General features: G+C 35.8%; 1 protein-coding gene across 2 annotated transcripts; it reads right to left on the bottom strand.

Annotated features, from left to right (window-relative positions):
- Positions 1-270: 270 nt before the first annotated feature.
- LOC112289254 (uncharacterized) lies at positions 271-5,178 on the bottom strand. 2 transcript variants are annotated; one of them, XM_090254640.1, is made up of 12 exons: positions 4,860-5,178; positions 4,229-4,444; positions 3,804-3,894; positions 3,241-3,420; positions 2,563-2,652; positions 2,167-2,274; positions 1,965-2,018; positions 1,678-1,792; positions 1,332-1,489; positions 1,205-1,234; positions 949-1,044; positions 271-693 (listed from the first exon to the last, which is right to left on the bottom strand). In XM_090254640.1, the coding sequence occupies exons 1-12, from the start codon at positions 5,018-5,020 to the stop codon at positions 604-606; spliced, it is 1,389 nt and encodes a 462-aa protein (XP_090110766.1). In that variant the 5' UTR covers positions 5,021-5,178; the 3' UTR covers positions 271-603. The 2 variants fall into 2 exon arrangements, with proteins under 2 accessions (XP_090110766.1, XP_024390098.1); XM_024534330.3 differs by lacking the exon at positions 1,205-1,234.
- Positions 5,179-15,218: the final 10,040 nt, after the last annotated feature.

Genomic DNA, 15,218 nt, shown 5'->3' with positions numbered 1-15,218 from the left:
GTATCTTCTCCCTTCCTAGATCATTCATTGTAACAGGTGCAACTTACGTACCCAATGCTGTAGTGATGTCCATTCGTGAAGATGGCGTCCCTGAAATCGCGGAATACGGTAATTCGTAGGATTAGAAGGTCAAAAACCATGCCTGTTATAATATAAGAGGAATCAAGTACTCTACAAATCATCAAGTATTGTACAAAATGAGAAGGTAGAAAAATAGAACATGACGTTGCAACATTTTTGACAGTTGCAGCAGGAACTTAGCACCATATGTGAGCAAGGCCAAGGTAGCCCAGTCTTTACAACCAACAAATTTATTCATGTGAAGTTGCTACAATACAGGGATTTAGGGTTGCCTAAGTCACTCTACACAATACCAAAGTACGACTGTAAGATAACCTATGATTTCATTTTCGAAAATTAAACATACTGTACAATTTTTAAAGATTCACATCCGAACTGGCACAACTAGGCGGCGGTTTGCAAGCAACGAAGCGTTACTGCGTTACTACCATCAAGCAATAATGCTGAAGAGTGCTGTGAGGGCATTTTCCCAAAAATTAACGAAAGAGAAAAAGGGCCTTCCGCTTCAACTTGTCATCAGAACTACTGTAATCCTCTGTTTAGTCTCGAATTAGGTAGAGCAGCAAGTGCTGCAGGGCCTACTTCAAGAAGTGTACGATAGTGATGCAGCGTCTGCAAAATACCCCCAACCTCCGATCAACATCACCGAAATGAAGTTGTAGTGCACATCGTCAGTAGTCTCCTAAACATTCACATTGCAGGTGGGCCAAACCTCGTGACAGAATCATAAGAATGAATATGGAAGAAAACAACAAACGATCGAAGAGTACCCAACTACAATTGGCTCCACTTTGTAGTGAAATCCATACTGAAAAAAGCAGAAGTTATTTTGGACTCGTCCAAGAGTGATGAAAAGGGGAGGCTTACCTCTTTCATGACTTTCTGAACAGCTGCCTCACCCCGAGCGATTATGTTCTCTTTCTTCCTGGTCATAGCTTCCAACTTCTCTCTGATCTCTTTCACCTGCAAAAAAAGTAGTTGAGTAGATAGGACGGAATCAAAAGGGAAAGATTCAAAACCAAACTTGAGACCTTGGATGATTACGATGAGGCTTATAAATTGAATGTATACGAAAGATTCGGAGGTACTGCACTCATTTATATATGTCGAACGTTTGCCTTACGTCATGCGTAAAAATCTTGAATACTACCACCTGCGCGATTAAGATACTCAGGGTCCATGTCACGGGGGATATGAGTTAACTCTACTGAGTAGAATCTTCAAATTCAAGTGTGTTCACGTGAAAATACCTGTGCTTCTGCTTTTAGATTGGCGGCACCACGCTCTTCTATTCGAGCAAGTACCGGTAAACAATTAGCCTCGGTATCTTCAAGTTCTCTCTTCGCTTCCTGCAGCTTTTTAGGTCCCTGCTGCTCCAATTTCTCCGTCAGTTCTAACCAGTGTTGCTCTGCATTTGCAAAATTATTAGTGCATGAGTGTTCCTGAGACCACAACATGCCGATACCATAAAACACTACCCATATCCAGCCGTGCTGACACCAATAGAGGGTATAATCGCAACAATAAACTGGGAACTTTTTTCAATACGCAAAATAAGCACATATGCTCAGTATAACGTGCATGGTCAAAACACACCTTGGAACTTCAGCTGAGATAGCTCCGTATCCAGAGATTCAATTTCTTCTTCAATTGATTTAACTTGAGCTTTAAACGCCTTTTTCTCCTTAATCGTAGCTTTTTGCTTAACCCACTGTAGAAAAATAAAAAATTCACTTTAGACTGTCTGAAATATAATGTATGTAGGTGTTCACGCCGTGAATGACATTTTAAGCATACATAAACGCAGTTGCACAGGATAGCATGTTTCACAAAATTCTAACTCAAGACTAAAAATTCATTCTTAGCACCAGATGGGGACATACCAGTTTTTCAACTTCATCTAGCATACCGAAGAGTTTCTTCAGTTTCTTTTCAACCTGTATCAGGACTAAAAACGTGGTCAGCGTAAGGCTGCCTGGGTGACTGCAAAACAAGAAATATAAAATCCGTTTTCTTCTTATAAGGAACTTAGTCATAAAGCTTCAACGATTAAGAAAGAGGTTTATTACGGTGTGAGGGATTGACCTTGTTGTACGCTTCAAGTTTGCCCTTGAAGGAATTAAGCAACTGCTGAGCCTCCTCAGCTGAGGCTTTAGTGCTTATCAGGGCAGCTTTCTTTTCGGCCAGTGACCTCTGCATTGGAAACACAAGTTTCATTAGCGAATGATCATCAAGACGCATGTTCTTCTAAATCTTCATATTTCTCCAAGTAGGTGATTGATGTCTGAGTTTGTGATATACAACGTCCCATATCTCGACCATTCACTGGCAGTACCCAATCTAAGAACATCTGCAAATACTTGAAAGATCTTCATTTTATTTTCTATATATGATTGGTAGTGGAGTAAGACTACGACCAGTATTGAGCTAAATACGTTTCCTTTTCGCACTGGACAAATGCCAGGATTCAAATATCAATACCTGTAACTTTTGCGGAGACTGAACAATTTGACTCTTCAATCGTTCTTGTTCCTCCTTCTGCTGGATAAGGGAGTATTTCTCTGCCGAAATCTGAAGTATCACGGAGTATTCACAAATGTTGGAGTGGTCAACCATTTACAGAAGAAATAATGCATTTGGTATACTAAATGTTGTGTGACAAATTACACGTACCATCCACAACTACGTGGTATCACTACATAATCAAGAAATTCGCAATTAACCCCTAAATTAAAACGATCATGCAGCACAATATTAAGGACACTATTCAATCATGGCTGTCCCAAAGCCAGCGGCAGCCCACATATAAGTCAACCTAAGTATAAGGTTTGAGGGAAGGGAAAGATTTCTAGTTCTTTTCTGTGTGAGAACATTAGATATTTTTCCTCGCGTAAATATAGACCGGTCCAGATGTAGCGAGTTGCTCTACTTGAAGATAGTTCCGTGCAGTTGAAAGCGGATGAAAACAACTGGAAGCAGCATACTACCCAGGAATATAATCCGCAATTTCTACTAAAAATACATCAGACACTTACTCTCTTTACAGAGCATATTATTGCATGAACCTGAAGGCCATAGGACTTCCAGCATTAGTATAGAAACCGCTCAAAGGAGTCGAAGTTCACAAATAAGATATGAATGCAATGGATGAAACAACACCTCTTCTGCGACAGCTTGACCTTCTTGTTTCAAGGCACGAATATCAGACTGTAGAGCTCCATGTTGTTTGTTAAGAGCTTGAATCTCCTGGTTCAATACCTTGGTCTCGGCTTCTAAGGCTTGCACAGCTGGCTGCTGTGCAAGTCTATCTGCCTCTAAAGCTTCAATCTCATTTTTAAGCTGTACCAACACCACGATGTACCGCGTATGGCTTTCAGAAGTAAAACTTCACGAGGAAAGATAACTTTGCCTATTGCAATCTTGTCCCTCATGTTCATAGATTAGATTAAGCTTTCTTCACACGAAATCTTGCACACCGGAACTTCAGCGTAGGCAAGGCTAGACCTACAATGACACGAATGGTTCAATGATAACCTACATCATTTACTCATTTCCTCAATTTCTTTTTCTTTCCTGTTCTTTTAATCGACTAAAAAATCATATTAAACTAGCACTTTTTCATCAATATGACCAACATAGACCGCAGGAAAGGTGGTAAGTATCTGCGTGGAACTGAGGAAACAATTGAAATCATTCAAAATCCATATAAATCATTAAAATACCGCTGCTAGACGCTCCTCGGATTGCTGATAGAGAACGAATGCTCGCTCTCTCTCGTCCAATACTTCAGCCAAGTCCCTTTCCTTCCCTTGCCTGCACAGTACATGCTTAAATAGAATCTTCATGTTCTGAGCCTTTACCGCGTCCTAAATCACGTTACAGACGATAAGTTCTCGAAGGGAAAAAACACGATTGCTATCCACATCATTATACACTTCCACATGCGAGGCACTTCTGAAACTGCTAGGCATTACGGCAGCAGAATCCTAACATGGAAGTTGACAGTAACTAACTATTTTTTTCTTCAAACATGCCGAATATCGCCAGAGGGCTGTTAATTGATGAATCAAAAGCTGCAATTCAACATAACGCATCTAGGCTAAAGGGCCACTCCCCCCAAGGCAAGTGTGAGAAAGAAGGTACTCACTTAAATTTAAGCAGGTTAATAATAGCACTCAGATGAGTGATTGTCCGCTTGCTTTCAGGCTTGAAGATGTCCATTGTTGAAAAGTCATCAACCCCCGTGACTGCCATCAGCTTGCTGATAGCGCGGATGGACGCTAAAATACCAACAGATTCTTCGTGAAGTTCAGGATACTCTAACTTCTCAATGGCATGAAAGGCTGGCTGCTGCAACTCCTCCCTGTGATTTGCGAATGTTTGTGATATTAGACTACAGGATATTAATCTATCCAAATTTCCAATAGATATGGGCAGTGAATATCTAGTTTCTTGGTACTTGTTACTTGAAGATGGTTCAACGCTTCGTTCTCTGTCAACAGATTCCGTGCGGTGATCATCGAGGGCAACCAAGGCCGCAAGTCAAATTAATTGTTCAGTTTGTTCTTCAAATGCAATAAGTCAGTGATTTAAAATCTCACCGAAATCCGACATCAACAGTGATAGTTCGAATAGCAAAGACAGTTTAACGGAAAACCCTAAAGAAATTGAGAAACGCCAAGGCGCCAATTCCAGAAGATTGGCTCGTTACGCAAATGAATGTTTTCAGGGTGTGGAAAACAAAAATAGGTATAGACAAGGGAGAATAAGCATCGCACCGTGTGATTCCCATAATGTTAAGCACCAAGCTCTCGTAGACTGGCCACACAGTTTCCATGGAAGGTTTCACCAAATGTTGCTCCTCTAAGGTGATTCCTGCATCGGCAGACAAGCAGGAGAGGATCTCCTTTCGCTCCAGAACAGGAAACGAGAATTGCATTTTGACAGATTTGCAAAAGCATAACAAACACTCTAAGTGCAGAGAATAATGAGACTGGTCACACGCAATAAACTTGAAGGATTTCCAGAGAGGGTAAAACGAAGTAGGGTTTGGCAATCTGTGGCAACGGCAATCATAGTTGCGCAAATGCAAAGCGGAAAGGGGGGGAACAGTGGGTTTCAAATTTAATTTGAATCACCAGAGAGACGAAAGGAGTCGCGCTTTCTCGTGCCCGACTGCCCGACTGCCCGGATGAAGACTCCAAGTCATGGTCCATGTGGACAGTTCTTGCGGTTAGTTCCACCTTTGAGTGTCTGAGAACCATTATTTCAACACTAAGAAACTAAGAAACTTTAAAATAATTCTACCTCCGAATTTATGAAAATTGGTTTTCAAAGCTTACATTTCGACTTTGAGACGATACTTTGCACACTGTCTATTATGATCTTTGGAAATTATTTTTATGTTCTATTTTTATTTTATTTTTTCATTTCTTCACTTGCAATGGATTGCACATAATCTAAAAAAGAATAAAAATATATATTTTCTATTTCTAACACATTAAAATAATATAAAATAATATAAACCTTGTACCAATTCTTTTTTACAAATTAAATTTTTCTTTAAAAAACAATGGTTGCAGATCCATATGGCCATTGACTAAGAATTTTCATGTGTTAAATGTATCACATTTTCAAGGCTCATGTGATTGCTTTTTTTACAAAAAACTTAAGAGGTACAAAATGATTCACAATGGTTTTTTATTGTAAATAATTTTTTGATTAAAAAAAAAAGTTTAAATCCATTTAAAACAAGTGGTGGGTGGATAATTTTAGTTTTGAAATGTTTTTTACTAAAATGAATTAATAAATTAACTTGATATTGTTCTACAAAAGAATTGCAATATTATGGATATGTATCATATGAAACAACATTTGTTCCATTTTTAAATTCTTATATTGTGGTTAGCAACTATGAATTTTTGTCACTTTAATTTGTATTTCACTTTGCAATTAATAAGAGATAGGACTACTATATTAAAAATAATAATGATAATAATAATAACATAAAACATGTTATAGTAGTAAAATATTTCATTGTGATTGTTTTATAGCAGCAATATAAATATATATATATATATATATATATATATAACCTATAAATCTTAAAACATCATTAGAGTGTATTTGATATTGTTTGTGATAGACATGTATTAATAATAACATGAAATTTGACTATAATAGTTTTATTTATTTTTAAATAGAAAGGTTGATATTATATATGAGTTCTTTTTATAAATTTTGCAATAGAGTGTATATCAAACTTAAATGGATTGATTTTGAAATAAATATTAGATGTATTGTTAGTTTCATAATACCACATATCCTTATATAAGTATCTTCAAAAATATTTATGGTACTATTTTTTATATTTTTAAAAAGTCAAATTAAAAAGATGCATGATTTTGAATATAATATAAAAATATACATTATTTTTTCTAAAAATAATATATTTGAGATATCAACTATGTAAAATATATTGTAATGTAAAGAATTCAAATAACTTATAGAGTGGTCATACAAAATTTATTTTAATTTCTTATATATCAATATAAACAACTATTAAATTTACATTCATATCTTCTATTTGATAATAGAACAAAAATATCTATAGTAATCTTATAAGCATTATTAACCACCTAATTGGAATTATGTAGAATAATTCTAACATAAGCTCAAAAATAAGAGATTTAATGATTATATAATATTAGTTTGCAATAACTTATAGAAGACTCAAGCTACAAACACACTTCAAGCTGCTACATACATATTCTATATTGATATGTACACATCCAAGAAAATTTTAAAAAAACTTTGTTTTGCTTATTATTATGAGAGAAATAAGTGAAGTCATCGTAACAATTCTTAAGTTTTTAGAAACCTTATTTATTAAGCCCAAAACTTATGCAAATTTATACAATATACTTTGAACTTTTCACTCTACAAGAAAAAACTTGACATTTTTAAGAAAGATTGTGTTTGTATTATGGAGAACCTAAATACATTGTTCAACATTGTCCAAAGAAGCAACTGTCACGGACATACATATAATTACCTATATGAATAGATAAAAGTATGTAAAAGTAGGTTAATTGTGTAATATCTTCTAGAGAAGCTTCTTAGAAGCTTCATAGACGCTGCTTTGACTTTATAGGAGTCTATAGTTGACTTTTAGGTTAGAAACTTGATCAACAAGTTAGCCATGTGCCACGCATGTTGGAAGCTTAAAGAACAAGCTAACTACGTGGTCCATCCATAGAAAACTTGCCTTGCAAGCAAAGGCATGTGGCCTAGAAAGTCAACATATATTGGAGGTCTTATAGAACATCGCCACGTGGCTTCTAGTTAGATAGTATATATAGAGGCAAGAGTGAAGCCCTCTTCACTCTTGTCAACTCCTTTCTTGCTTCTAGTCTAGTTTCAAGGGTCTCTAGTTTTCTTGTATTTTGGCAATAGCCATTCCAGTTTCTTTCTTAATATACATATTTCTATTTTGTCCTATTTCTTTTTGAGAAAAGTCTCACTTACTCTTTAGCTTTCATCGAGTTCTTGTCCTTAACAGATTGACAAGAGTACACTTACAATATCAGAGCTTTGTCTTTTCTTGATTAAGAGTGGATTACCCCTTTTTCTTGATAAGACATAAGCGCATTAGAAGTTGCGGATTACCCTCTTTTAAACTGATATTGTTCTTAGTATTTTCTTTGTTATCAATTCCTCTCTTCTATTTGTTTTGAGCGTTGTTAGACATCTTCTCTTTTCTAAGTGCTACTATGGCAGAGCTTGTTGAAATGAAGAGTGCAATGGCACAGATGCAAGAACAATTGAGGGAGTTAATGCTTGCGATGCATCAACTCAATTTACCACCACAAGGAGCAACAAGAATGGTAGGAAGTGAAGATATAGAGATGATTGGGGCTGCTTCAACATCTGCACCAAACCATGTCCCTTCTCCCAGAATGGAACACCCTTCGAGTGTTAGAGAACCGAGAGTTGCCTTGCCCGAGAAGTTTGATGGTACCAGATCCAAGTTTCGAGGATTCATCAATCAGGTCCAACTAGTGATTGAACTTCAACCCGAGAGCTATCCAACTCCAGGGTCACAAGTAAGATTCATTGGTACACTTCTTTCAGGTTCAGCATTGTCATGGTTTTCATCTTTTCTTGAATGACGAGATCCAATATTGGATAATCTGGAGGCTTTTTTGGCGGAGTTTCGATCCATGTTTGGAGAACATGATGCAATTCGTGTTGCAACCAACAAGATCCGTATTTTGCGACAAGGCAATCGATCAGTAACATTATATGCTTCGCAATTTCGACAACTTGCAACTGATATCAAGTGGGATGATGCCGCACTTGTGAGTCAATTTCTCTACGGATTACAATATGAGGTAAAGAAATTGATGCTTAATTTACCTGATCCTCAAACATTGAGTCAAGCAATTGACTTTGCTGTGAAGTGCGACAATCGACTTTTTGAATTTCGATCCGAGAGTCGCACAAGTGGGCCTCAACGTTACTACAATTCAATGGCAACACCGATGTCTCCTCAACACATACCTTCAGAAGTAGAGGATATGCAAATTGATGCGGTATGTTTCAAACCTCTTACTGAGCAAGAAAAGTCTCGTCGTCGACAAGAAGGATTGTGCTTATATTGTAGAGAACCTAAGCACACTGCTCAACATTGTCCAAAGAAGCGACGTAACTACAAAATGAGGAGTACGGCTGTCAAAGAAGACAGTATGTCGGAAAACGAGTACGTTCAGCTACAATAGGGACCGTGCGGCTGGAATCTTGTACAACTTCTAATAAAGGTCCTATCCTCTCCTCAGAACCATCTCCTTGTTTTATAATAGATGTGCGTTTAGGACCTAATAATTACAAAGCCTCTGCCTTGGTAGATTCAGGAGCCTCATCTTGTTTTTTAGATGAAGAATTTGCTAGATGTCATAGAATATCATTAATACAAAAAACTAAACCTGTACACGTAGAAGTCATAGATGGTCGTCCGTTGTCTTCTGGAGATGTAACTCACGAAACACTTCCTGTAGATGTAGTAATAAATGGTCATAGTAATTGCGTAATTTTTAATATAATTAGATCTCCCTCTAATCCAGTAATTTTAGGCTTATCATGGTTAGAAAAGTATAATCCTCGAATAGATTGGATTTCTCGTAAACTTGATTTTCCTCAGAGCATTAGTAACAGTTCTATTAACCAAGTAAAAAACCATGAGTCTAGTATAGTAAAACTCGCACCTATAGGTGCAAAAGCATTTATACATGTAGCAAAAGAAGGATCAACTTTTGCTATTTATGCTGCACCTATTTCTGAAAGCGTAAAGACTTCAAGTGGCATTCCAAGTCAATATCAGGATTATCAAGACATTTTTGAGAAAAAGAATGCAGATATTCTTCCTGAGCATCGCCCATACGATTGTTCAATCGATCTCAAGGAAGGAACTCAGCCACCATTTGGACCAATTTACAGTTTATCGCAAGATGAGTTGGCTGAACTCAAGACATATATTGACGAGAATTTAGCGAAGAATTTCATACGCCATTCAAAATCTCCAGCAGGAGCTCCAATTCTATTCGTAAAGAAAAAAGATGGATCTTTACGAATGTGTGTTGACTATCGAGGACTCAACAAGATCACAATCAAGAACAGGTATCCATTATCTTTGATATCAGGACTCCTTGACCAGTTAAATCAAGCTAAGATCTATACAAAAATAGATCTAAGAGGAGCATATAATCTAGTATGGATACAAGAAGGAGATGAATGGAAGACTGCGTTTCGAACCAGGTACGGGCATTTTGAATATAATGTCATGCCTTTTGGACTCACGAATGCACCAGCTGCTTTTCAACATCTCATGAATGATGTATTTCGTGAATTCTTAGACAATTTTGTCGTCTGCTACCTAGATGATATCCTGATTTATTCTAAGAATGTTGAAGAACATGAAATACATGTTCGTCAAGTATTACAAAAACTCAGAGATGCAGGATTGTACGCCAAGATGGAAAAGTGTGTATTTCACACTACTCAAGTTGACTTTTTAGGATACATCATTTCAAATGATGGTCTTATGATGGATTCTAAGAAAGTCCAAACAATCATGGATTGGAAGATTCCAAAGACTGTAAGAGATGTCCAATGTTTCTTGGGATTTGCCAATTACTATCGGATCTTCATCAAAGACTTCTCACGAGTTGCAGCTCCACTTACACGCTTGACTAGTAAAGATAAATTCCAATGGAATCAAGAAGCGGAAGCAGCATTTGAAGCCTTGAAGACATCGTTTGTCTCTGCACCAGTCTTATATCGTGTTGACTTTTCCAAGGCATTTTTTATGGAAACAGACGCATCGGATTTTGCCTTGAGTGCAGTTCTATCACAAATGGGAACAGATGACAAACTTCATCCGATAGCTTTTCATTCAAGAAAATTCTCAGCAGCCGAGATCAATTATGAGATCCACGATAAAGAACTTCTTGCAATCGTGGATTCTTTTCAAGAATGGCGTCATTATCTAGAAGGTGCTTCTAGTCCAGTCATTGTGTATACAGATCACAAGAACCTCGAGTATTTCATGTCAGCACGCGTGTTGAATCGTCGTCAAGCTCGTTGGAGTATGTCTTTGTCAAGATTCGACTTCATTATCACTTATCGGCCAGGAAAACAACAAGGTTTGTCCGATGCCCTGTCTAAACGTTCTTATTTTGCACCAAAAGAAGGAGATGCAGCTTTTGAGCAACAAAGAACGGTCCTCTTGAAACCGGAGCAATTTCATCTCCGAGCAGTGAAATCAACATTGACTGTTGATTCAACTTTTCTCAAGCAAATCCAGTCCAGTATGTCCTCAGACCCTCTTGTTCATGATATCGAGAATAATTCTTCCAAGTCTCATGATTCTTCTAAGTTCGAGTTCAAGAATAATCTATTATATTTTGAAGGACGCCTATATGTTCCAGAAGGAAAAGCACGTTTGCGTGTTCTTCAAGCACGTCATGACTTTCCAGCAGCAGGGCACTTTGGATATAATAAGACTTTGGAACTCATATCAAGAGATTTTTGGTGGCCACAAATGTGGAAGTCAGTCAAAGACTTTGTACAATCATGTGATATTTGTTCAAGATCAAAAATTCCTCGACATCGACCTTACGGACTTCTTCAGCCATTACCTATACCAAAACAACCATGGTCTTCTGTTTCTATGGATTTCATCACAGATCTTCCAAACTCAAGATCTTATGATTCTATATTTGTGATAGTAGATTGTTTCACCAAGATGGCACATTTTATGCCATGTACAAAATCTATCACAGGTGAAGAAACAGCTAAGCTTTTCATTGATAATATCTATCGCTATCATGGATTGCTTAAAGATATCATATCGGATAGGGGAACTCAATTTGTGTCGAGATTTTGGAGGACCCTTTTCAAGATTTTAAAAGTGGACATAAAGCTATCTTCAGCTTTCCATCCTCAAACTGATGGACAAACAGAGCGCGTAAACCAAGTCTTGGAACAGTATTTAAGGTGTACCATCAACTACCAACAAGATGATTGGACAAACCTTCTGCCATTGGCAGAGTTTGCTTATAATAATACGGTACATTCCTCCACGCAACAAACACCTTTCTTTGCCAATTATGGCTATCATCCACGACTTGATACTTTTGATTTTTCAAAAGTTGATAATCCTGCAGCAGAAGATATGGCAAATCGGTTGTCAGAGTTACATACAATAATGAAGGCGCAGTTGAAGAAAGCTCAAGAACGACAAAAGATAAATGCAGATGTATATCGTAAAGAGCAACCACAACTCAACGTGGGTGATAAGGTATGGCTACTTCGTCGCAATATCAAGACCACTCGACCTTGTGACAAATTGGACTATCGTAGGCTTGGCCCCTTTTCTGTTTCTGAACAGATCAACCCAGTTGCATATCGGTTACATCTACCGGAGTCAATGAAGATCCATCCTGTATTCCACGTGTCTCTTCTTGAACCATATAAGACAGTGGATATACAAGGAAGAAGACAAATGCCACCGCCTCCTATAGAAGTAGATAATAATGAAGAATTTGAGGTGGAAGAGATATTAGACTCAAGACGGCGCCGAAATAAGCTGGAATATCTTGTTCATTGGTGCGGATATGATATTAGTGAGCGCACATGGGAGCCATCCAGGAATCTAGCAAATGCATCAGCTAAAGTCAAAGTTTTTTATCAACGACATCCATCAAAACCAAGATGAAAACCTCTCTTATAAAAGAGACAAGATTGAGGAAGTTATGAAGGCCTCAACAGTGATCAAATAACAGGGTGGTCTTCTCGCCCTGGAATGGGACACTATCGATGGCTAAGAGGACCCATCAACTATCTTCGAAGAGAACAAAGATCAGAGTATGTAGCAAATACAATTCGCCGCATATTAGATTTTCTCAATATATAATCACCGCTCCTCGTGGAACTCGTCCCTAGAAGGGGGGGTAATGTCACGGACATACATATAATTACCTATATGAATAGATAAAAGTATGTAAAAGTAGGTTAATTGTGTAATATCTTCTAGAGAAGCTTCTTAGAAGCTTCATAGACGCTGCTTTGACTTTATAGGAGTCTATAGTTGACTTTTAGGTTAGAAACTTGGTCAACAAGTTAGCCATGTGCCACGCATGTTGGAAGCTTAAAGAACAAGCTAACTACGTGGTCCATCCATAGAAAACTTGCCTTGCAAGCAAAGGCATGTGGCCTAGAAAGTCAACATATATTGGAGGTCTTATAGAACATCGCCACGTGGCTTCTAGTTAGATAGTATATATAGAGGCAAGAGTGAAGCCCTCTTCACTCTTGTCAACTCCTTTCTTGCTTCTAGTCTAGTTTCAAGGGTCTCTAGTTTTCTTGTATTTTGGCAATAGCCATTCCAGTTTCTTTCTTAATATACATATTTCTATTTTGTCCTATTTCTTTTTGAGAAAAGTCTCACTTACTCTTTAGCTTTCATCGAGTTCTTGTCCTTGACAGCAACACAATCATAAAATGATCAATATAGTTGTAAAAAAGACAATGTATCAAAAAACAAGTTTATTTAGTTATAATAGAGATCATGCAATTAGAATCTTGTACAAAACCTAATAAAAGTCTTATTTTTTCATTAAATCTTTCATTTTATTTTACAATAAATATTTATTTAGGACCAAAAAAATTCAAAGTCTTTGCCTTACTAAATTTAAGAGCCTCTAATTATTTTATAAACAAAGATTTTGTTAAAAAATAAGAAACATCTTTAATCAAGAAAACTAAGCTTGTACATATACATATCATAGATGATCATTTGTTATCATCTAGAGATATTATCCATAAAACTATTTTTTTAGATGTAACAACTATTGATTATAATAATTTTAGCAATATTAAAATTATTGTGGCTAAAAAAGTATAAATCTCAAATGGATTACATTTTTTTTCTATTGTTTGATTTAAATTTCATTTACCTATGTAGAAAGTCATAAGTCTATTACAATTAAACCTCTATTAGTAGATAAAAGAGCTTTCATGCATATTGCAAAAGAAGGCCATCTTTTAATATTTATATAACACTTAGTTTTGATGGTACAAAGACTTCAAATGGCATTTTAAACTAGTATAAAGATTACCAAGACATATTTAAGAAAAAAATGTAAAAATTCTTCCAAAATATTGTTCCAATGATTTTTTAATTAACTTTTAAAAAAACTCAAATGTCATTTGGACCAATTTGTAGTTTATTACAAAAAAATAAAATTATATTAAAAGAGCATATTTACAAGAATATAGATAAAAACTCTATATATCATTCAAAATTTTTAATAGGAGCTTCTTTCTTATTTGTGAAGAAAAATGATAATCACTATAAATGTATAGTGACTCAAAAAATTATTTCAATGTTGACGTATTTTAGAAAGAATGGTATATTACAAATGAATCATAGTGAGTAATGACATGTTATTTGTATAGCAAAAAAAATGCTCATTTATAGCTACTAAATGAGTCTAGGTTGAAAAGAATCTATTAAGTAATTGTCGAGCTATGGCCAATCTAATTTGAAACAATATTGAAACATTTTTTGAATGTGGTATCCAATTACATATTAGTATTTTATAGGACTTCTTTTGGCCTTTATAACTACTTCCTATCTCCTAGGCATACTTTCTATTAACTTTTGGCACAAAATTGCTTCAATATTATTTCATTCTGCAGCTATTTTTTTTCATAATTTCCAAACTTTCTTTGGTTTAATCTTCCATAAGTTGAGCTAGCTTTAGAGTGCTCTCAAATATGTTCATTGGAATTAAGATTAAAAGACTAAACAAGATAATCTATTACTTTAATTTTAAAATGATCAAACTACTTTCATCCTAGTTTTGAGTTTTGTTTTAAGTCATTATCTTGCTAAAAAATCACCTCCTCTTCAAAAATGTCAGATTCTTCAATATTAGAAAGTAGGTTTTTTTCAAGAATTTTCACAAATTACTTGGCATCCATCTTTTCTTTGATCTTTGCCATCTTTCTAACCTGATTCCATTCCATAAAATTCCATACCATTATATTTCCACCCCCATGTTTAATTATTTTATAGATCTTTTTGTCAAGTAAAGATTGATCCTTTTGTTTCCACATCCACTTTTTGCCATCTGACCCAAATCTATTGATTTTTGTCTTATCTAAGCAAATAACCCTCTTCCAATCTTCCATAGTCCATTCCTCATACTTCATAGCAAAATCCAAACATTGTTTTCAATGACAGATAGATAATAGTGGCTTTTTCTTCATCACCTTGGCTTTCATATTTCATTTCTTCAAAACGTTTGAATGGTTTAGATTGACATAGGATTACTGATAATATTTTTAAGGTTTTTAGCAAAATCAATAGTATTTTCAGCCTTCCGAGTATTGATTTGGCAAATGATTGCTCTTTCATCTACTATAATGAATTTTTTTGATCTATCTAATTTAAGATTTTTTCTATTAAAATTATTATTTTTTTCTAATCTAAAGATAGTAGCTTTACTACAAACAAGTTTAGACATAATTTGGTCATAAGATTTTTGAGAATGAAGAAGAATAGAAATCATGTT

This window comes from Physcomitrium patens, chromosome 12 (assembly GCF_059467195.1).
Source record: "Physcomitrium patens ecotype Gransden chromosome 12, ASM5946719v1, whole genome shotgun sequence".
Classification (NCBI taxonomy): Eukaryota; Viridiplantae; Streptophyta; class Bryopsida; order Funariales; family Funariaceae; genus Physcomitrium; species Physcomitrium patens.
Note: the sequence above shows the minus strand (reverse complement) of the source record. Positions and strands in the feature narration are given on the sequence as shown.